The sequence below is a fragment of the Ctenocephalides felis genome, unplaced genomic scaffold (assembly GCF_003426905.1).
Source record: "Ctenocephalides felis isolate EL2017-DRISC unplaced genomic scaffold, ASM342690v1 CF-g0.4_SCAFFOLD_01886, whole genome shotgun sequence".
Taxonomy (NCBI): domain Eukaryota; kingdom Metazoa; phylum Arthropoda; class Insecta; order Siphonaptera; family Pulicidae; genus Ctenocephalides; species Ctenocephalides felis.
This window is the reverse complement of record NW_020538040.1, coordinates 24454524-24480735: the sequence shown is the minus strand read 5'-3', so window position 1 is coordinate 24480735 and position 26212 is coordinate 24454524. Positions and strand designations below refer to the sequence as shown.

The 26212-nt window shown below is 29.3% G+C and overlaps 1 protein-coding gene across 1 annotated transcript in view; it reads left to right on the top strand.

Annotated features, from left to right (window-relative positions):
- The window catches only part of LOC113377195 (EF-hand domain-containing protein D2 homolog), a 59286-nt gene that overhangs the window by 30807 nt on the left and 2267 nt on the right, over positions 1–26212 (top strand). Inside the window, exon 2 of the mRNA XM_026617420.1 lies at positions 25004–25168. Within this exon, the coding sequence (XP_026473205.1) occupies positions 25004–25168 (165 nt within the window). The remainder of the gene's footprint in view (positions 1–25003; positions 25169–26212) is intronic.

The following is a 26212-nucleotide window of genomic DNA, read 5'->3' as shown; positions in this document are numbered from 1 at the left end:
GAAGTAATAAGAAACGCTTGGAAGATCTTTATGAAAGAAAGCGATCCGTATTTAGTACGATTATTATACGACTTCGTACGAACCGAAAATAAAATTCATCTGTGAATTTATGTGAAAACATGCCGTTTTAATTTGGCTTTGGTAATTTTATAATTTGCGACGACACGAAATTTGTTGGAAGAACTATTCTGATACGAAACGAACAATTCTATAATAATCAATCTATCAAATCTATTATTTTGTATTTGCTGTCAATTGGTTTCACTAATCTCAAGAAATACGAGTTCTTTCACCTTATCTCTTAAATGAATCTGTCTTTATCAAAAACTAACCATCTCTCACTGTCAACACGAATCGAATGTATTTTAAATCAATCTAATCGAACGTCCCATTCTGACAAAAACCGAATTCCCATTTTCTGCGCTTTTTGCTCCGTATGTCCGAAACGGCTTGACCTACCTAACAAAACAAAACTTTGCCAAACGTCTTCACATCAATAGGAATCGAATGTTTTTTTAATCATCCAAAACGGTTGATTCGTGTTCTCGAAATTGTTGACGAAAAATTGTATCCGCACATACATACACACACACATATCCATTTTTTCTAAGATCTGCCAGAATGTTTAGAAGTGTAAAGATATGCAAAAAAAATTTGGTGCCGGAGGTTTCGGCATTTTTTTAAGGCACTATACCATTCACTACTATTTATTGATAACTAGCAAACCCAGCGAACTCCGTTTCGCCACCAGATGGTTTCGTGAGAAAGATGAAGAATTTTTTTTTGTTTGTTTTATATTTGAAAAGGAAATGAGTAGCTGTCAAACAATGTATCTACCTGCACCATCTACTTAAAATATTGGTTTGTAGTACATGCTAAATATCAGAGATGGCGCTGTATGTGAAAAAAGATTTTTCCGCTTTTCTGTTGAAATTTTTCTTCAATTTTCTTTGCTATAAACCTCACCGAGCCCGAGACCTTTCCAACAAATGTAAAATCGTCAAAATCGATTCGTGCGTTCTGGAGTTATATCGTCAGGAAGGAAAACCCAACTTATTTTTATATAATAGATGATTGGAAAATCTTGCAATATGTTGTGCCTAGAGACCGTTCAGTAGCGGTACTGGGCGGCTCGTTGGCTCGTATAGCAGTCTCTTCTGCGGAAAACACTGCTGTAGCGAAAGAGTTAAATACAGTAACACCCCTCTTAACGCGGAAGATACGTTCCATCAAAGTAGAGTGTAATGCAAAACAGCGTTAAACGAGGCTATCGTTACATGGAAATATTGAGTTTAGGGAAAAATAGCTACCTAATTTAAAAAGTATGTTTTTTTTGATAGATATAATACCAAACATTTGTTACTTAAAACCCAAATTAATATCACATTTCTTGCAAAAACAAAACGAAAGCTTCTTGAAAGAAGTCAGTCATATTTATTTAGCTTTAGCATTTTTGTGATAAAAGCATTTATTGTTGTTCGCTATTTTTTGCGTTGTTCTGTTAAAAGTTGCATAAACGGATAGAGCATCTGTAACACCATGCCTTAATTTTGATCTCCGGTCAAAATTCGAATCATTTTCAATGAATTGATCCATTATTTTAGTTATGGTAGAAAAACTCCTTTTTACAAAAGCCATCGAAAGATCTTTTTGCCTTTTCTTTGAATCACTGATGTCAACATTTTTGTTTTATTCTTGTTAAGTTAATTCCTTGAGCTCATCATTAGAAAGACTGCGCTGCTTCTTGAATGATTTTTTCGACATCTTCCACATTTACCCTTTCAAAACATGGACTGAAATAAAAGAGCGCTAAACGAAGCAGCGTTAAGCGGGATATTACTGTAAGTACATAAATTGTCTGCGGCGCTAAAATTGCGGATATGAGCAACTGCAGACTTTAATATGACGCAAATAACAACACTCATTCCTGTCTTGTATATTTAATTCGGTAATAATGTGTTTGATATGATAAATTACTATTATGTTATAATTATGACACAATTGATATTTATGGTATCATCATTGAAAGTTCATTGAAATTTCATACTGTTCAGCGCAACGATGACTTGAAGATTCTTTTCGAAAGTCTGCAATCACCGCTGCGTATACCACCGATGTGATTACTACGAGTACTCTATTTTATTTTCAGCCTACTGGTATTTGAATGTATGTATCTATATTAACTTAATTTTATTATGATCGATTGATTTTGAGAAATCGATAGTGGTCAAGTTTGTCCTAATGATTTTCTTTGCGACATCGACGTGACTTTGCTTCGCTTTCCGCAATGTTCCGATCCAGTAGACCGCATAAATAGCAAAATGCAATAACGCTCATACTCGACGACATGACCACATAGGAAATAATAAACGAATATAACGATCCATAAAGTCCAACAATATAAATAACAATACTGCTTTTGAATGCTAATAATAAATCCCGATACTATTTTTTATGACATACAAATCAAGTCACGGGAAAAACTTTCGAATAATCTTGTATATTTTTGGAATGACTCTTCGACTGAATCAAACTCATAATGGATAATGATCGTATTACTTTCATCCCACTTTTTGCAAATTTTGAACCGTGAATATGGAACACTAACCGTCGTACTCTATATGAGAAATCAATGATGATAAATTGAACCTTTAACTATGAGAGATTACGTTAGCATTGATGCTTTCACTGGAATATATTTATTTTTAAATTTATTCTAAATTTGTCAATACATATCTTTAAATAATAAATACCGAAACATTAACACTTTCTTCAAGTCCTGTGCCTTGGGCTTCTGTAACAACTCATATTTTACCTTACGTTTTGTTCGTAAGTGAAGTATTAACCCTTTCTCAAAGAGCGTCGTCTATAGGAGACAACCGCGTGTATATGAGTGTCACCTATAGACGGCATTCAGTGTCAACTTTTGCTCAATATTTATCACTGCAAGTTAAATTAATGAGAATTCTAATTTATTATCGTAATTTTTTCGTGATTAGAATCGTATTTTTTTAATTGTACAACAAACAATTCGGCGAATTGCTTGCTCGTAGCAGTGTCACTTCTGCTGTAAACACTTTTGTAGCGAAAGGATTAAACTAGTTATAAGTGGTATTAATTTTTAAATATAAATTTGAATTATTTATGAACTTGCTGAGTGGCTGTAGGTTCTTATTAAATTGTTTCGAAGTAAAACTTCTTTAGGCGCGACTAGGGTGTAAATCCGTACAAATGCAACGAATGTGCGTTACGGCAATAAGAGTCGAGTGCCAATGATTCGTCATTCGCTCTCGATGGTATATCATTTCTATACGGGTCGATTGTGATTAGTCGTCTCGTATTTGAATAGAGATCTGTCGTTGTATGCGTACCGGCGACAACGTTGATATGTGTACCGATATCAACAAGGAAATCGGCATAGATAAATAAACATTTTAAAGTTACATTATAGTACAAATGTTGATTTAATGAAAAATGCCTGAATCAGAAGAATATTTTACTCTGTCCTCCGTAAATAATTATAATGAAAATAATAAATCAAATGCAGCATTTGCGCCGTGTATGAAACATAAGTTTATTGAAATATTTTCTATATTATTCGTAGTTTCTATAAATCTTTGAAGTTATTGAAATGGAAAATATTTTTCAGGCAAAACAGATATTACAGCTGTTCAAAGAATGAGATTATATCGCCAGCGAAAAAGTAAAAAAAAAATACTATCAGTCAATGAATGTATGTTAATTTTAATTACATGAAGTTCTTCAAACGCAATTATTACATGAGTGAAGTTGCGGAAACAATATATATAACATAATCAGTAATTACTTCATTTTTCTAATACAGGTTCATTTCTAAATGCTAATTACAATGACGAACCGATCATGTCGTATTTGATTATTTATTTTAATTATATGACTTTAACTACATTATTGTTTTTAAATATTATACATATTTTTAATGCTATTATAAATATATAATTTATAATTTATTATTATATAAATGTGTATAATGGTTGACACTAATAATTGTGTGCATCACGAATGTTAACATATTACTGATAAACATTATTCAAAATTCTTATATGGTGTATTTATTTTTACTTAAATGCCATCTTGTACAGTAACAAATAAGTTTTACTTCAATGGCGTGTGAACCTTACGCGCACTCTTTTTTTTAGATCCTTGTAAGATTCTCGTAAGTTTATTATCAGATTTATATAAGATAATGGTCAGATTTCTATTAGATCTCTATTGGACCCTTGTTATCTCATTAGATCCTTACCACTGTTTTAGCTAAATTCCTATAAGACTGTTAGTAAATTCTTATCATATCCTTATAAGGTTCCTATTGGAATTTTACCGCAGAAGATCATTAATGCTTTTTTTTAAAAAAAAAAACGTCAATTACAGACTGAGATAGTTTTAAAAATATCTTTGACATTGTCAATACCATCTTCACGAATATTAAAATTAAATGAAACCCAATGTTTGCCAAAACTTTTTTTTTGAGTCTGATAAAAAAAACGTTGTGAACAACAACACTTTGATTTGTGAAATTATCTCGATCATGATTTCTTATCGTATATTTTTTTTGGCGGAATTTATTTATTTTGTTAATGGACATATTTGATATTACGATATATTATGATAATAAGTAGAAATCGCAAACGCACACACACCAAAGACAAAAACCTTGAACTTGACTGGCTTGAGGTCAGTCGTGAGGTCAAGCGCTTCGTTTAAACTCTTGCAGGCTCAATTCGGAACGAGTGAGCATGGCCGTCGAAGAAAGTGAAAACGAATCATGTTTTTAGGAATCTCGTTGTAATTAACATAATTGAAATTTTTTGTATAGATATGCAAAATTTTGGAAACGGTCGTATTTCATTTAATTCCTCGGTTACGAACTTTTATATATTTTTACGAATTTACATAACGGACACGAATAATAATAGTTATAATAAATTTTATTTTTTGAGAATGAAAATTTTTACTCATCTATTACTGATCTATGTGTGTACAAATTTTCGTCGGCGATATTGGGAGCACCGATCAACCGATTGGAATGATTCAAAAAACATTTGATTCGTATTGATAAGGGGGCGTCCATTAATCACGTGAGCTAGTTTTTAAGGATTTTTGGACCCCCCTCCCCCTTGGTGATACGTGGTAATATTCAAAATTAACCCCCTCCCCCACCAAACATCACGTGTATTTTTAGTTACGTGAAAGAACATGATTTTTTGATTCTTTTTTGGAAAATGTTTGAATTTTTTTTTAATCAGTTAAAAAAATAAATACACGTGATATCTTACCATACCCCCCCCAACGCGATATTTCGTGATTTTTTGTCTAACCCCCCTTTCCCAACGTGATATTTCGTGATTTTTTGTCTAACCCCCCCTCCCCCTAAAAACCTCACGTGATTAATGGACGCCCCCTGAGGACGTGCTGATTGATTTTTAGCAAAGACATGTCCAGCCGTTCGAAGATACGTTGCAAAAGTGCAAAAAATAGCAATTCAATATTTGAGAATCCGATTAGAATGATTCGAAAAATATTTTGCCTGTGTTGACTGTGTGAAGAAATGCTTTTTCCAAAAAATTCGAAAATTTCAAAATTTAGAAAAAAAAATTCAAAAAAAATTTAAAAAATATCATTTTTGAAAAAAACGCTATTTCAAAAATTTCAAAATATTTCGAAATTTGTAAACAATTAAAATTTTGAAAATATTCGATTTTTTTCCGAAATTTCTAAATTTTCAAAAAATGGATTTTTTTTTCAAAAATTCCATAAAAGTTTGAACATCTGAAAAATTTACAGAATAAATCAAGTTTAGTTGATTTTTTTTCGAAATTTCCAAATTTACAAAAATTTGCACAATAAATCAAGCTTAGTCGATTTTTTCCGAAATTTCCACATTTTCAAAAAATTGTTTTTTTTTTCAAAAATTTCAAAAACAATTTGAACATTTGAACAATTTGCACAATAATTAAATTATCCCTTCTTTTCAGAGTTTTCAAAAAAAAAATCGAAATTTTCAAACAAATATACATAAGTTGTTTCTTAGCTTAACAAGCACTTATAAATGTATAGCAGTTATAATAACGTGTATTCATTGATCTTTTTTTTTGATTGTTGATTATTTTTATTCCTCGAATGTTCAATTGCGTTACGGAAAGTTCCTGCAACTTGCCTTAAGGCATAATGCCATGCACCACTAGTTCTTTACCATTATTTGTGGGCGAAAACCACTCGCTTAATAAAAAGTGTTTGCGTTTAATAAACATTTTGTATCCACAAGCATATTTACATTTTAGTCTTATCTTATATAAAACATGCAACTTATATCTAAACTTATCTTTAACCGCCAGTGTTAGTCATGTTCATCATACTTGAAAAAAAAAACTAAAATCGCGAAAAATTCGTGTCATTCTTCTATCTTGGCTTATTGTTGGTCGATAAACAACTTGGCCAGCTTGATCTCAAATAGTGATAAGATCTAAAATATATCGAGTGCAGATAGCCTTTTAGGAGACTTTCTGTATTATATATTCCATCAGAGTTAGATCAAAAATCTAATTAAAATATCATGAGATAGAGAATGGTCAACTATTGGGGTTGCTTTATGATGATACCATGTTGAGGAATCATATTACAGCAATTTATAGAACATGTAAATTTTAGATTGTTGTTCAAAATTTTAAAAAATCTTTGAGACTTTTAAGATTTTCTGATTATTTTTCTTGCCTTAGAAAATATGAAGGTAATTATGTAAATTTTGGTAAATCTAATTATGAAATATTTTATATCAGCAAAATACGGAATCAACATACGTCACATGACAAAGTAAATCATATTGCATTCTATATATTATTTTTTAACTTTGTAATATGCATATATTTATCCTATATCTAAGCTTAGACTTTTTAAAGTCCTCATTTTCAAATTCTCTACCAAATGGTTTTCTACCAAACATTTTTTAATATATTTTTATTATGGAACAGCAATCAGCATAAACTATTATCACGTTTATTTTATACAAATGAAGAAACTTTAATATTTTGGTTTAAAATTAGAATCAATCAGTAGTAATAGACTTCAATTATAAAATTTAGAAAAATCATTTGAAATTTATAAATGCTGGTCAGTTCATATAAATTAATTAATTAGCCTTATAATTTATTGTACGATGTATATAATTTTTGTTCTATAAACTGTTAAGTTAATATATGATATGAACTGATATAAGTTCTTTCTTAATCCTAATGATTACTGCCATGCAATTTTAAGGAATCAATAAAATTTTATACGAAAAAATCCCCGTGATCATCCAAATATAAAAGTACAAAAAGAAGCAAGTACATCTCGTCTTTAATTTGACAATATTTTTTCCTGTACAATACTTCTGTTAATGAGAATTTGTTACACAATATATTGAAGCATTTATCTAGAAGTTATGAAATTTTACTAAGCATTCCAATAATTCAATGTATATAAGTAAATATTTATGTTTCGATAGTTAGAGACTAAATATAGAGCAAAATGTCGAAACTCTATCGTCAATGTCAAATATGCGCATAACATAATATGCTGAACCTGGAAATATTATGTAAACTTTGGAAAAATACATATTATTACATATGGTCTATAGACTAACAATAAAATCGACACATGTGAGTAATAGTTAATTAATTAATAATAACATGCTGACTAAATACTTACAGATGTCTAATTGATATTGCCTCATATTGATCAAATGCATGTCAACAACTATAATAACTAGTTGGTATTAGTATTTTGCCTTGAGGCAAGTTACATGAACTTCCCGATATGTGTAATAATCGGCCTAATCAATAAAAAATAAATTAATTTATGAGTGATTAAAAGTATTCTGAGTGGAGTTATTACACATAATTGAAAACGAACGAACACGTTAACTCGAAGTATTTTCTCAAAGCAAATTTTCACAAATCAATAATTTGTATAATTGTTCCATATTCCGTAGAACTTTAATGCTTTGGTATGTTTATTAAGACCAAGTACTTTATCGTTATACCAAGTAAATCGTCTAGTTTTAATTTTAACAATAGTCAAAAAAACTACTCATTTTCTCAAACTTTGATGAATTTTTAAAATTAAACTTCTTGTCGTAAGGCCGTAATATTTTAGTAAGTTCTATAAGACCATGATATATAACGCCAAAAAAAAGATCCATAAAAAGCGGCCAAATTTTTTTTCAATCGTGTATCACAAGAAAACGGCTCGGTAGATTTTCACCTGAACTAATCAGCATCATTCTGAAGTAATATCTTTCGAACACTTTTTGATTTTTTAAAATCAATTCGGTAATATGAGCTTTAATGTGGACGAAATTTTTAACACTTTTTTCCAAATTACAAAGAAACGGCTCGGCAGATCGTCACACAAAACTGACAAACGATAGTCCTCATTAAGATACATTAAATGGCTTTTAAATTTCTGAAATCGGTTCAGGCGTTTTTGAGGAAACGTCGATCAAAAGTCTTATTTTGACAAATGCCAAAAAAACGATACTAATTTTTGCAAACTTCGACGAATTTTTAAAATTAAACGACTTGTCGTAGGGCCGTAATATTTTAGTATGATCCAAAAGACTATGGTTATATACCGTCAAAAAAAAAACATTAAAATCGTCGAAAACAAGTATTTAACACTTTATTACAAGAAACGGCCTGGTCGATCTTTACCAAAAACTAATCAGCACGATTCCCAACCAATATCTTTCGAACACTTTTTGAATTTTCAAAATCGATTCAGAATTGCAAGCTAAAGCTTGGACGAATTTTTTTTTTACTTTTCTGCAATTTACAGAGAAACGACTCGGCCGATCGTCGCACAAACGCTAGTCCTCATCGAGATACATCGAATGGCTTTTAAATTTCTGAAATCGGTCCAGCCGTTTTTGAGAAAACGTTGATTGACGGCAAAAAATTTGTTCACACATACACACACACATACTCTTTCCAAATTTGGTCTCATTCGATTCAGAATGGCTTGAAACGTCGAGAAAACATAAAATTAGCAAATCGAATTTTTTATGGAAACAAACTTCTCCTTCGGGAAGATAAAAAAATACGAAAATAAACTAAATATTTATTATAGTTCCGTACCAAAAACTGTACAAAAACAAAAAAAGAGTGCGCGTAAGTAAGGATCACACGCGATTGAAGTAAAACTTTTAATATTGTATGAGTAGGCAATTGAGATAAAAATAAAAAAAACATCATATTTGAATTTTAAAAATCATCTTTTAATAATCATATAACATCAATAATAATAAGATCTCCTGAGCATCGGCACAGCTGTCCTACTGATATTAAGAGTTTGAATATGATGTGAAGCTTTCTTCCTAATTTTGTTACCTATCTTACCGGGAAATTCAAACCATAAACGTAGAAGTTCATCATTATCGCCACGTTCTATGTACACTAATTTTCCCACACAACCATTAGCTAAGCCATCACTTACATCAATATTAGTTGTTATTATGTAAAATTTATTCAGAACTAAAATTATTTCATACGGCAAAGCCCCGGTATCAATAACCGATTTTTGTGAAACTGCTGACGAATGTATGATTGTTGATCTGTCGCATGGCAACCTACATAAATATCCGTGGCAGTAGATATTATTTTGTCTTCAACGAGATTCAGTATAAATTTATTATATTCCATGACACATTTATTCTCTAAGAAAAGTCTTATTCCATGAGGACATAACATAAAAAACGTGATTCAATTAATGCAAGTTCATATAGGGTTTAGCGCTCGACTTACGCATGACATGACGGGAGTGGATACTCGCGACATCAGCGCTTACGGCGTCGTAGTGTTCAACTTCACATTGGCGTTTTCGTTGCATTTGTACGGATTTACACTCGTGTAGCCTAAAGAAATTTTTACACCCATATCGCGCCTAAAGAAGTTTTACTTCAAAAATCGGCCTGCATACATACATGCTTTTTCAAATTTTGGTCTTAAAGGATTAAGAATGACTTCAAGAAATATAAAATTAGCAAGTCTAATTTTCTTGGAAAACAAACCTCTCGTTCGAGAAGTTATTAATTATACAAAACTATATTAGTAGATACAAATATCGATTGCTGAGGATGTAAATTGTAGTAATAGTACGTTCTTCAATCGAATTACTAACTTCATTAAATTTTACTCATATCTACAATTATCTGTTGGTACAATTAATTATTTTTTCTCAAACATAACAAAAACCTGCCACAGTTTCCCGTTATTACTTTTGTTTTTCTCTCGAATGAATGATTATTGAAATGCACATGTCTGGTGTCTATTATGGTGAATAATTTAGCATAAATCCATCGAGATGAACTTTTTGCATTGCATTTACATGCATTCCTTAACTGTGCTGCACACTATTGACAATTACTTTTGTGAAAGTGAAACCCGTATAACGTCCAACTACATGCTGTGATCATAATAATACAATACAAAGATTCTCATACTTTTCTCAATATACAAATTTATGGATTTATGGATGCATATTCAAATGATATTGTTCGAGACGACCTAATTGTAGGAGACGTCACATGATCAGGAGACAGGGAATTGAAACATACTTTTTTAAAAGACATGAAACTGAAAATTATAAAACAATTAGAGTACTTACAATTAGAGTTATTACTATTAGATTAACTTCTCATAAAGTTAAAATTGCAGTTTTCATCCAAAAATTGAAAATGAATTTTGTTTCATTTCTTTGCGTTTCACAGGTTTCTGAACATTTTGCCATACCTTAGAAAAAATGGATGCTGTGTGTGTATGTAAGTATGTGCTGTGTGTGTATGTTGTGTGGATACCATTTACGTTCATGACCTTGGAAATGAACGCAGATCGACCGATTTGATTGATTCAGAAAACATTTGATTCGTATTGAAAGGGATGTGCTGATTATTTATATTATTTTATTGTGCAAAAGCAGCCCTAGCCATTTCACGTCTGGGGCAAGTTAAAAAAAATAGCAGTTATTGAGATACTGAATTTAAAAAACATTTTGCTTGTGTTGACAGTGTAAAGAAATAGTTTTTTGGGGTAGACAAAAAAATGTTTTTATTAAAAATTTTCGAAAAAAAATATTTCTAATTTCGAAAAAAATATTTTTTTAATCTCCAAAAAAGCAATTGAAATATCGAAAATAATAAGAATATTCATTTTAATTTTAGCTAGAATTCTAAAGCTCACTTAAATACTTGATATAAATAATTTTAACTTTGCAATTCAGTTTATATAATTCTTAGGAATATGAGATAAGGTCCTCCATTCTAAATCCGTTTAAGTTTTGTTTATTTACTTTTTTCGTGTAAACATATATAAACGTCGTCGTCCAATTTGAAAGCTCTTGTATTTTGTCTATAAAATACAAATAATAAAAGTTACAGTATTGATAATAATCTATTTGAAAACGATGCCACCCACCACTAGTTTTAATATGGTAAATTTTATAAGTATTTTAATTTTATTAAAATTCTAACTATTACATAGTTCAAATACTTTTTTATGAAAATATTTAATTGAGACAGCATTTACAAATTCACTATGCATGTTTTTAATGCTCGTGAAGCATATTTTAATTACTTAGTAATCACTTTTGAATTGGCTTTAGAAATTTTTTGTCAAATGTGATATTCAGTAATATTTGTATTATGATTTATATTTATCGGAAACGGATAATAGAAATAAAGTTTAAAATTAATAATAATGTACATAAAAATTATTTATGGAAATTATTGTTATTATTGTGTATCCTATGCCAACCCGAATTAAAACTGATTTAACGAAATATTAAAATTTATATATAAATATATTACTTATATGGACAATATAAATGACTAGATAGTTGATAAATAATCTTAATTTATTAACGTTATTAATGAAATATTTAATTATATATAATTAAATAATAATTTATCTTAATATTTACGATATTCCTAAGTATTTAAATAGCGTATATTATTACATGACTGGTGGCACCATATAGAAAATGTCGACGATAAGTCAATAATCGCCTGCACACATACATTTTCCTAAATTTGGTCTAGAAATCAAATATATTTAGTGATATATAAATTAAAGTAAAAACTACTGCTACAGATCAAGTTGATGCTGCTGCAAGGCTCAAGCTCTTACCACTGAGCCACGACAAGTCATTTAATAAGACTAATATTTTAATAACTTTCCGTAGAGTATGTTATAGTAATCGCAAAAAATCGAAAATGACAATTTTTATATATCTTTAAGTTTCAAAGGTTTCTGAACATTTTGTCATACATAAAAATAATGGATAGATGTGTGTGTGTGTGCGGATACAATTTTTTGTCGATGATTCAAGGATCACACAGATCAACCGATTTGAATGACTCAAAATACATTCGATTTCTATTGGTGCTTATTAGTTTTATGCAAAGGCAGGTCCAGTCGTTTTGAAACTACTGGGCAAATAGCGTCAAGAGTGGTAATTCAGTTTTTGAGATAACGGAGCGTCCGATTTGAATTGTTCAAAAAACATTTCATTTGTATTGACGAAATGAGGAACTGATTGAATTTTTCGGAAGGCAGGAGCAGCGGTTTCGGAGATCCAATGAAAAAAGTTAAAGAAATGCCATTTGCCGGCCAAAAATGGTTCTTAGACATATTAAATTATCAGATATTTTATAGATATTTTGATAACAAATTTTGCTTACGTTTCTATGGGTTCCGTATCAATGTTCATCCGTTATACTGCGACGCGGCGCCCACGCGCTTTGATATTTTGTTTTTACGCAGCAAATGTATCGCGATTGCTTTGAAAAAAAAAAAGTTAAAATTTCCAAAATATTTCTAAGTATAAAAAAATCAAAATTTTCAAGTAGGTCAATTCTTTTTCAAAATTTTTAAATATCTCAAAAATCTATTTTGTAAATATATTCAAAGATCTAAATAAAAATTGAATCTTTTTTGAAAATTTTAATTTTTTGTGAGGGAAGAAACAACAATTTACCTTAAGGCACGATGCAATACACCACTAGTTTTTTTCTACTTATTCAACTAGTTTATACTTTTCTACTAAATATATAGTTAATGGAGTTTTATTATTAAAGTTTACAGATAACAAAACGCATGCTCTCCTTTGGACCGCTTTTCATAGTTAATTATATGTAATTTATTGGTATTTACAAGAAGTCGATACGTTTTCTGTATTATATCTTACTACTACGATCAATTCTGAACGAAGTCAACAATTAAGAGTTGTTCAATTAATTTTAATTCACAGCGTGAATTTCAATTGGTATAAATTTACTGCGATTTATTAAGATGAGCATGCATAAAACTACCTGCAATATAGTAATATATATATATATATATATATATATATATATATTTATATATATATATATACAATTATGCACGCTGACAAGGTAGCTTGAAGGTCGATTTTGATATTAGAATAAGAAGTTTCTAGCTGGACAAGTTTGTAATCGGATGATATCACTGAAGTTAATTCCAAGGTTTCCAAGAAAAACAAACAACTAACGGTTTATAATCACATTTCATAATTTCTCGAAATGTTTCTTTAATTATTATTTAATTAATTTATGGACAAACAACTTTCATTATTTAAAAAATTGTGACTACGCATATAAATGATTTTTAAGCTATTAGTTATTAGTACTAAAAATAATACTTTGAGTTATTAATAGTGGTTTTGAATTATTGTGTAGAGTATAAATAAAAAAACAGCGCGCGTAAGGTTCACACAAGATGGCTTTTGAATAAAAATAAATACATAATATAACAATTTTGAATAATGTTTATTAATAATATGGTAACACTCGTGATGCACATATTTATTAGTGTCAACCAACCATTATACACATTTATATAATGATAAATTATAATTTATATATTTATAATAGCATTGAAAATATGTATAATATTTAAAAACAATGTAATTAAAGTCATACTTCAAATATGACATGATCGGTTTGTCATTGTAATTAGCATTTAGAAATGAACCTTCATAAGAGAAATGAAGTAATTGCTGATTAATAAATTCTATAATATTCGTTTACTCAGTGGATTATGTTAAACAACGCCTAAACAAATATTGTTTTTGCAACTTCACTCATCATGTAAGAACTTTATGTAATTGAAATTAACATACATTAATTGACTGATGTATTTTTTTTACCTTTTCGCTGGCGATATAATCTCATTCTTTGAACAGCTGTAATATCTGTTTTGCCTAAAAAATATTCTCCATTTCAATAACTTCAAAGATTTAAAGAAACCAGGAATAATATAAAACTTATTTCAATAAACTTATGTTTCATACATGGCGCAAATGCTGCATTTGTTTTATTATTTTCATTCTAATTATGTACTAGGGACAGGGAATATATTCTTCTGATTCAGGTATTTTTCAAAAAATTAAGATTTGTAAAAAAATTTAAAATGTTTATTCATCTATGCCGATTTCCTTGTTGATATCGGTACGCATACAACGTTGATGCCGGCACGCATAAAACGACAGATCTCTATTTACATACACGACGATTAATCACAATCGACCAGTATAGAAATGATATCAACGAGAGCAAATGACGAATCATTGGCACTTGACTCTTATCTTATCTGCCGTAACGCATTTGTACGGATTTACACCCTAGTCGCACCTAAAGAAGTTTTACTTCAAAAATCTAAAAAAAAATAAAAACATGTTTGCGACTTTTTGGAACTATTAAGTTTAAGATGTCCCATGGAAGCAAAAAAATATCTGAATATCTTTAAGATTCTATTGAAAAACGCCTGTTACTAATTACCCCTGTTACAGATATAGCTTCTAACTATTATCATCAGCTCAGTTTTGCATTATAGGCAAAAATTGTGTTTTACAGTCTATTTTAGTGGTGCCCTTTGAAGTTTTAATTGATCGACTACACAATCGATTGATATGATCTTAACTTTCAGTTTTTATTTACTAGTGCGCTTTATGTTGTTTACTATTTGGATATTTGCCAAATTAGTTCGCAGTTTCTTATATCTTTTTTATTCTCTTAATTTTGAAAGAAGATTCTCAAAAATAACACTTTAATGTGAACAGATATATTATATACAACTTTTAATGTTTTTTGCAATGATGTTATTCATTGTAAACCAGAACAGACAATTTTGTAATGGAAACTTTTTTATACTATTCATTCTGAAACAGTGTTTCTATGTGATATCTTAAAAAGATTCTTCTATTTTATAGAGAAAATGTATAATAGAGTACTTCTTAACACTTACAAATTAGTATCCTTAATATCCATTCAAACTAGTATTGCATGATTTTTGCTTCGGGATGCATTATTGCAATTTGGTCTAATATATATGAGCAAATATATTATAGAAACAAAATTGATAAAAAATTGAAAACCATATGCTAAATTGCTATAAGGTTTACTCATCATAATTAGATTTAATATATAGTATTAATATGAAATTTATTTAAAGTTCTTTAAATTTATTATCTAATCTTACTACTTCAAAACTATTACTTGTACGGAATACATATCGCACATACCTACTTAGTATATTTAAAATTATACCAAAATAATAAAAATTCCAATTTAAAGTTTCAAATTCATCAAAAAGAAAATAATTGTTGATATCGGTACGCATTCAACGTTGACTCCGGCACGCATACAACGACAGATCTCTATTCACATACGCGACGATTAATCACAATCGCCCCGTAAATAATTGGCGTTCGACTCGTATCTTATCTTATCTCAAGTAACGCATTTCCGTTGCATTTCTACGGATGGGCCTAAAGAAATTTTACTTCAAAAATTTATTGGTACTTGAAGTACTAGCAATTTGCCTTAATGCACGATGCCATACACCACTAGTTTTTTTTAAAAAATCATGCAAGTGGCGAAGAAAGATTAGTACTTTCCGACCTCACTATATAACGATTTGTTCTTCATTGTCGAATGTTTTTCTCTCATCGCTTCCCCGCATATTTTATTACCTTTTCGATTTCATTAGAACCACAAGTTCGAGCCTTTTGTAGACACACGAGTCTCATATTAAATAGTTTTTATATGAAGACGGGAAGTGTGCGCTCGTCGGTGCAAGGAATCCTTAACAGAAAAACTCTATATGAAAATGTATATTATATATAGAGAGAGAATGCCATTTCATGCTATTAACGACCGCATTCCTTCGGAGGCGATACAACTTAAATATCCTTTATAATAGGATACATACAAAATGTATAAAGGGAGTAGAATATTGTTTATGAATTTGATACTCCTTACATACAATACTTTGTAAGAAATAAAAAAAAGTCCAATATTTTAAACTTTCAAATTTTATTATTTACTCGCAATAAGTAAAAATAAAAATACTTTCGATTGCTAGTACAAAAATAGGTCACTGACGATCAGTATCGGTACATATTTTATTGATGAGATTGATTCATAAAATAGTGGTGTATAGCATCGTCCCTTAAGGGGTTAGGGGTACTTGCAGGCACGAAATAATGAGTGTTTTCAGTATTTCTTTTTTGTTATTAAATGATGTTTTTCTACAAAAATATTAATACAGCATTATTATACAATGTTTTGACTTGATGTAACAAAAATTTCAGGAAAAAAAAATCAATATTCCCAAAGTTATAGCTGTTTTTGTTGACCCTGTTTCGAAAAACGGTCCTGGCGGTGACCATCATAACTCCTTGGAGATTCATCTAAAATCAATCAAATTAAAAAAATAGTTTTATGAATAGTTAATCCCGGGCCGGATCGAAGGTTTTCTTTTTTTTTTTGCAAAAATTAACAAAATGGCAGCATCAGAAAGAAAAAATCTAGATTTTTGGGTAAAAAATCAACAGTTAATTGGTCTTAAAAAATTCAAATATATGAAAAAATAAAAATCCTTCGATCAGGCACGAGATTATTATGTATTCTAAAAGCTGTATAAATTTCATTAAGATCTACTAAGCGGTTTTTGAGTTACAGTGGTCACCGATTCAAAAAACATAGTTTTGAGAAAAACGCGTTCAAAGTTTTACATTGGATTTACGTACAGAAATACGAATTATTAATTTATTTACACCGAGTCATCTATTCCTGGGCCATATAACAATTCTTCAGCCATTGTGGAAGTTTCCAAAATTTCCATTTGGTGTTGCCTACGAAGCATTCTGCCCTCCCGTGTCGTCTCGTGGGCGCGCTGATCTGCTACTTTCACCCGTGCAGCATCCAATTTTTCAGCATACCAATGGGAATTATACCCACAATTAGGTCCTAGGGTACCCATAATCAAGAGTAATGATTATGTATATGTATTCAGCAATTTGTACGATAGTAGAACTAGTATTCACGGTTTTTAGGCATATTTTTTAGACTAGTTGGTTGAAGCTCTTATTTTTTTCTGATTATAGATTCAATCTTGAACTACACATCTTGAAAGTAAATTATCATTGCTGAGATCGTTTTAAATCGGTTTAAAAGCTTTTAAAACATCAGGAGGTGAGGGAGAATAAACTTGAGTATAAGTATCGAGCTCTCCACTTGCGTCAACGCGCTGGTAAGAGTCCAATAACTCAAAAAGTAATCATCGGATCAACTTGAAATTTTCAGAGAATATTTTCAAGATATTACACTTAATGAAAATGCAAAAATATAAAAATCGATTTTTCAAAAATTCCAAGTACCCCTAACCCCTTAAAGCAAATTGCTGAAACTTTCCGAAACATAATGAAATATTCAAGAAATATTGTTTTCAAATAAAAGTAAATAAACAAAACTCGAATCCTTATATCAATCGAATTTAAAATGAAGGACATTGTCTAATATTTATAAGCATTATATATATTGATTTGCAAAGTTAAAATTATTCATTTGAACTATATATGTGAGCTTTAGAACTATAGCTAGAATTAAAATTCGAATTATTTTCGATATTAAACAAAATTTTTTGGGGAAAATTTTCTAAAAGCAATCGTTTCGTCAACACAAGCAGAAAGTATTTTGAATTATTCAAATCGGATTCTTAGTTCTCTCAAAAACTGCAATTTTTTGCATATTTAGCTCGGTATCTCCGAAACGGCTGGACCTGCGTTTGACAAAAACTAATTAGCACATCTCTCTATCAATAGGAATCGAATGTTTTTTTAACCATTCAAATCGGTTGATCTGTGCGCCCGAAAACGTTAACGAAAAATTGTATCCATACATACACACACACACATCTATTTTTTCTGAAGTATGTCAAAATGTTCAGAAACCTTCAAAACGCGAAGAAATGCAAAAATTTTCAATTACTACGGGAAGTTAATAATTAAAGTTTTTACATTTTGCATGGTTTAGAGATCCAATTGAGATTCAATTATGAACTTAGTTACATCTCTGAAGTATGATGAATTTTCCTAAATTTGTTCATTCTATTTCCATTTTTATAAAATATCTATAGGATAGAGCTAGGCTTAAAGGTTTGCGGATAAAAAGTTCTATCACCGATATCTCAAAAACAATTAATTTTTTACGATTTTTTTTATTTTTAATAATATTTGTAAGTAGAGGGGTGATGTATAACCACCCATCGCCTTAATTCTTATGACGGTTTTATTAGGAGATAACCAGCAATGTTTGAAAATACATACCAAATGTATTTTTCTATATCATCTTTATAGCTTGCACGTGGGTGGGGTAAAATGGACCTACTGAACTTTTACTCTGGCAAAGGTGTAAACAATAAAAAATAGTATATAAAACAGAAAATTAAGTTCAAAAGGGCAATTTTACAAGAGATAAATTAAATAATTAAAATTTTATTTATTCTTTAAAATTAAAAATAAGACATTGGATCTATTTGCCACCTAAACTAACCGTCCCATTTTACCCCTAATATGGGATTAAAATTTTTTTTTGAAAAACTATAAATAAAACACATTTCTACAATGACGAATTATCTGGGAGTTTTACTGAACATGGTCAGATAGTTGTTTGTTTGATATGTGATATTTGTTGTGATATTGGTTTGCTCAAAATATAATTGCTCTAAGTCAAATTTACCTTTCTGGATTTCTATAAATTCTTCTTCTCGTGTCAATTGGGAAAATATACTAATTTCGATTTATTATTAAAAATTATTCATCGCTAAAAACTTCACAATTCTGAAATCTTCTCGTTTACCATAAATCTTTCTTCAAGTCAAAATATCCATCTACTAATTCTTGATTTTTTTTTTCTTATTACAAACCTCGCTTTTCTTCTAGCTACCTTCTAGATTTCCATAACTCCTTCTTCGTGTCAACTGGAAAAATGTGTCCATTTACCAATTTCTATTTATTATTAGCAACATTATCGACTTGTGTGGTAAATGTTACGAGCACATGACCCGAATGTGTTACATGTTCATTTTCATTTTGAAAATCCCTCCCGCGTTCTGCCTTGATGTTGATTTGTGGCTAAAATTAGCCGCAAAGCGAATTATCCAGCGCACACATTGGCTGTTTGAGAATTACTATGGATTTATACGTTCACTAGTAAAATACATTTACATATTTTAGTTTTTATGTCCTCGTTCAAAAGTTGTTCCGTGTATTGAGAATTTCAAGATAGATTCAATGGAACAAACAGATATTACGGTTTGAGTCGATTTGTTATTTAGGCCAACTATGGGACGCTGAATATTAGTCTTTTTTATTAAATTTTTTTTTGCAAAATTTTTGGTTAAGCTTAACTTAACACTAATGGACCAATTCTGCCATAAAATAGACTGTTATGGCAAGGCTATGTTACGCTGCGTTTTTCATATAAAATGGTACTATAAACTGTCTGTGTGGTTGCTGTGCCGTCAGGCGTCTTAAATATGAGACGTGAAACGCCTGATCGCACAGCAAATACATAGCATTTTGTCATAACATCGGTCTATTTTACTAGACTAGACTAGATCAATTTCTAGATTACATTATTCCTTTCATTTTTAACTTCCCCCTAGCGAAGTTGATTTTACCAGAAATTTGACTCCGAAATTGGAAAAAGTATGTGTATGTGTATGCGAACCAAGATTTTTCGTCGACATTTTCTCAAAAACTGCTGCACCGATTTCAAAAGCGTAAAAGATATTTGTTCCAAAATATATTGATAATGACTTGCATTGATTTTTTTATAATAGACGGGTACTAGTAAATTTTTATTTCAGCGTTTTCATCAAAAATTTTGAGCAATTTTGTCAATTCAAAAACCTTCCACAAAGATATTAGTTGGTCATCGTGGTGATTAGTTCTTGGTAAGGGGGTGTCCATTAATCACGTGAGGTTTTTAGGGGGAAGGGGGTTTGACAAAAATCACAAAATATTACGTGGGGGAAGGAGGTGTATAGTAATTTACCACGTGTATTTATTTTTTACCTGAATTTTTTTTTTAAAAAAACAGAATATTTACAATTTTTCTCATAACTATAAATACACATGATATTTGGTGGGGAAAGGGGGTAATTTTGAATTACACTACAAGGAAGGGGTCCAAAAATATTCAAAAAATCGATCACGTGATTAATGGAGACTCCCAAAGAATTTTCTGGGCCGTTTTCACGATATTAATTGTTTAATATAACATTTTAGTAGAACTTTGCACAAGGATAGGGTTCATGGTCTTAACGAACATCCTAAAATATTATAGGCCAACGAAAAGTAGTTTAATTTTAAATTTAAATAAACACTACGTATGTATTGAGCACGTAGTAAATAAACAAGTGCTTATTAGGGCATTTTATTATTATAAAATATTATTTACACATACAGAGTAGTTTATGTAACATGCCTTTAGGCAAAATATCACTATATTATATTTACTCTGAATAAATTTGTGTTATACCCAGGGTAAAGTTATTTATTTTTATGAAGCAAAAATTTACGATTTTATTTTAATGTAATTTCAAATTTTATTGTGTTTTTATAATATATTCAAATACAAAAATTGTTCAGTTAATAGCAAAGTTATTCGATAGCGAAAATAGATTTATTTTTTTTTGTTTACAATGTCATATTAAGTGTTGTCTTTTTTTAATAAGACAAATTTGTTTTATTTTCTTAATTCAGATTTTAAGAACCTTGTTCTTTATTTATATTTATCAAAACTATTATAATGTTACTATCAACTATTAAAATGTTTAAATTTTTTAAATACATAAGATTATTAGTGTTCTTGGTACGTCACTTATAAAAGAAAAGAAAAATTAGAATTAAATTATTATTGGTAGTAATATGCAGGTTCGAATTTGTATTGATCTTTTTTCTTTAAATATTCAAAGTAAATAAGTAAATTTCATATTTTTATCGCATAATCTACAAATTCCAGCTGTACTAATACAGAATTCCAATAGATATTTAAATAAAATAAATATACAATATTTAAATGTTCTTACATAAAGACATCGGCAGCAGTTCCGTTAATCATTAAGTCTCTTGTTAAAAACTTGCATAATTTAACTATAACAAAAGTATCATTTTTTATTTAATTTTTGTATTTGATTACTAATTTAAGATACATTGATATCAATACTATATCGACCTGTAAACTAATAATCGGCTTATAATTTTCATTAATCGTATGTAAATGTTTTTTGAATTATTGAAATCGAACGCTTCGTTTTCTTGAGAACTGAGTTACCGTTTGTGGCACTTTTTGCCCCGTATCTTAGAAACGGCTAGAACTGCCTATGCCAAAAACTAATCCGCACGTCTCTTTACCAACAGCAATCGAATGTTTTTTGAATAATTGAAAGCGGTTGAACCGTGTTCCCGAAATCTTCGACGAAAATTTGTATCCGCACACACACACATGCACACGTACACACATACACACACACATACATAGATTTTTTTTAAGGTATGCCAAAATGTTCAGAAACCTCGAAACGTAAAGATATATAAAAATTTTCATTTTCGATTTCTTTGCGATTACTATAACTTTCCCTACGGGAAGTTAAATAATAAAAAAAAAATCTAATTTTTCAAAAAAATCTATTTTTTTCAAAAATTTCAAAGTTTCTCAGAAATCCAATTGTTTCAAAGTTTTGCAAAGTTTTTTTTTTAATAATTTAGTTTCAGGTACGGGAAGTTCTAGCAATTTGCCTTAAGGCACGATGCCATGCGCCCCACTAGTTTTTATTTATGAATGAGAAATTTTCAGTTGATTGATCTAATTTTGAGTCCTTCAAAAGATGTGCATTTTACCAAGAATTACTTATAAAGTCAATAAACATATTGAGAATAAGAAATTATTGATTTATGAAGAGGTTTCTGTTTTGTTTATAAATCGAACACCGACTTACGATATTTGTGTTAACGTATATAGTTCTTTGAAAATCAATAAGTTATTTTGGTCTTCAGTTTATTATATGTATATATTGATACTAAAAGCACGTGCGTAAGCTTTTGCTCGCAGATGTGAGAAACATTATCCTATTTTTTTTTCAATATGAGCTTTATACATATGCGCGTTATTATATTAACACACCACACAATCTGATATATATATATATATATATATATATATATATATATATATATATATATATATATATATATATTAGGGTGGTCCTTAATATGGACATTTTCGAATTTCCTTGCTCCCAAGGGCTCAAATGGTTCCAAATTGATAAAAAATAATTTTCTTAAAGTTTTCTCTCTTAATATTGTTTTTTAGATAGAGCGCAACTCAATCAAAGTTTTATATGAAAATAGCATGAAAAAATTTTCATGCGGGTCGATTTAAAGGTCACTTAGGCACATATGATATTCAGATTCTAGGGATCAAAATAAGATACTTTGCTGAAGAAACCTTAATTCTAAAGTGAATTTTGGTGCCCCGTGCATTGACCCAAAAATAAGGGTTAATATAAAATTTCAAATATATCATAATTAAAATGAAGCTCATATTAAATTTGTTTCAATGTGCGATGGTATTGATATAATTTAATTTGCAACATTTATGGTTATTTATAAAATAACAAAAATAACACACACACACATAAATAAAACATGTATATATATATATATATATATATATATATACAGGGCCGGTCCTGGGGTCCTCAGCGCCCGCATGCAAGATTCGTTCTTGCGCCCCCCCCCCCCCCCCAAATAAATTTAACTGTTTATCATTTAAATGTTTATCATTAAAAGTATATAAATATTTAGATTTTTTTAAATAAATTTTTAGTTATTCTGTATTTAGTACACAAAAATTTAGATATAATCTAAAAGCATATAAAATATACATCGATTTTAAATTTATTTAGAAAATCGAAGTAATTCGCGGGTTGATTATTTTTAACGTATGTGCAATATTGATATTTGTATTTTGAAACATTTTACTTATTCATTATGCGATTTATTTCTATAAGCAAATCATTTTCAATTATAACACTCGTATTTCATGTTGGATTTTCAAATTTTTAATTTAATTTAATTTTTCATTATTTATAGTATTCATTCTTGCTTTTCCGTCATATTCAGAGTATCAGATTGTTTCAATTGTGATTGTGATAATTTTTTAACGTATTTTAGAAGTATTGTCTAAAAATCAGTAAAAATGCAAAAAAATTACACATTTTTTAACTATATTGAAAAAAAAAACTAATTATATTTGATATGTATTATTTCTGCATAGTTAATATAATTATTAAATTTAGAGTATGGACACTACTAGGTATAAAAAAAAGCCTTAAGTAATTCATTCCAACGTAAATTTTGCTTTTATTTTTTATACTTGTTCCATTTTCATAACCCTAACCACGCATGTCTTCAACATACAAAGTTCATCACATGAGAAACATTTGCAACAAAAACACAAGTTACAATTCAATTTCTCTGAATAAAATTTTCTAAGCACTGACTCCCCATTTTTTATTTTCTCGATTATAATTTGTTTATGTTTTTTAAAAAGTTCCGTTTCAACTAAATCAGCTCGCAATTTATCGTCAATAATGCCCAATAATTAATTTAATCTTTCGCAGGTTTGCGCTTATGGGATTGAACACTAGATAATTTATTTTTTGATTCCACGGTAACTTCAAACAAAGAAAAAATTGAATAAGTAAATTAATCAATAAACAGAACTGTTATTTGCTAATTTGCAGAGTTATTAATCGGTTAATTGTTTCTACTAATATCACATTGCAAAATAAATATGCCTTTTAAGTTTCCGTATCCCTTGTTAAGTTAGATTGTTTATTATAATTTATTAAGTATTCTAAATTTCATATGAATAATAAAAAATATAAATAATACATTATAAATTTAATTTCCGAATCTCGATTTGGCGCCCCCTAAGGCTTGCGCCCGCATTTTTTGCATGCATCGCATGCAAGGCAGGACCGGCCCTGTATATATATATATATATATATATATATATATATATATATATATATATATATTTGAACTTCGAGACACAAATCGTTATATGTTGTATGTGTATATATTAAATCTTCTGCACATATAGGTTGTATACATAATAAACACTTCGTTATAAACCACTCGGTAAATGTTCAATGTTTTTCATCTTGGATGTTTATTATTTATTTATAAACCTTTCTGGAATAAATACAAAGCAGATAATCCGTGTAAACTAAATGTACATAATAAAGAATGAGTGATGCATCTGCTCATAAATTTTAAATGGCGATTTTTAACTTACCGAAAGAAAAGTTTGTTTTCTCGAAAAAAAAAGGATTTGCTAATTTTATGCTTTTTTGACGTTCCAAGTTATTTTGGATCGGATGAGACCAAATTTGGAAAAGGTATCTGAGCGGCTGGAACGATTTCAAAAATTTAAAAGTCATACCATATAACTCGATAAAGACTTTCGCTGATCAGTTTTGCGCGATGATCGGCCAAGTCCTTTCTTTGTAATCAACAGAAAAGTATAAGAATTACTGAAATTGTAATTTATTTTCAGGTATGACGAAGGTCGAGATGGATATTTGGATTTGGGTGAATTAAAACGCATGATGGAGAAATTAGGAGCTCCTCAGACCCATTTGGGACTCAAGGCTATGATTCAAGAAGTAGACGAAGATTTCGATCAAAAAATATCTTTCAGAGAGTTTCTGCTTATCTTCAGGTATAGTTAATCAATTGTACATTGAAAATCGTTTAATTTAATGAGAATATGTAAATTCTGAGAAATGGAATTTAAATTGTCAAGAATTTTCAACATTATATGGTTTAAATCTTTATAGGCAAATGCTCTGCAATTTTAATTTGTTGGAAAGACAGAGATTTTTAACACCAGCGGTATTATTCTAATTTATATAATACATTTTTTTTATTATCCATTTGAATACATTTTCGATGATATATTTATGATAAATTTAAATACTCAATTCTAATAGTTCTATGAATTTCAAACGGGTGAATAATTTTATTTTATATTTATAAATATTCGTGCTTTTTAACACATTATATTATATTATTGTTATGCATATATTTTACAAAATCAATAGTATTTTACAATTACTGAAATTAAAAAGTAAATCAAATTGAAGTTGATTTGCATTATTTGCCTTGCTTTTTATACAGAATAACTATGTAAAATATTTTGATATCGAAATTCTTCATATCATATAAAAAGACTCTTGTCTCCAGAAATATTTGCAGAGTTTCATCATACTCTGGAATTTTGTAGCTACATATTTCTTATTTTAATAAGATATTTTTTATCATAATTTTGTTCTATTTATTTGTTCATTATAATTATTTTAATATTTGCGCAGAATTCTGAAAACTGTTATGCTCCTTTTGCATTATCTTAGATTAACTTTAATAATATGTTTTTGGATCGCGTTTTGTAATAAAATATTTGTAAATTATAAAAACATTCTGAAATTGCAACATTATTAAAAAAAAATGTTTGCCAAATGACCTAACGATCATAATAAAACTAGTTGGTATTGGTATTTTGCCTTGAGACAAGTTACAAGAACTTATCGATATGTGCAATTAATCAACTTAATCCATAAAAAATAAATTAATTTATGAGTGATTAAAAGTATTCCAAGTGGATTTATTACACCTAATTGAAAACGAACGAAGACGTTAACTCGGAGTATTTCCTAAAAGCAAATTTTCACAAATCAATAATTTTTATAATTGAACCAGTTTCCGT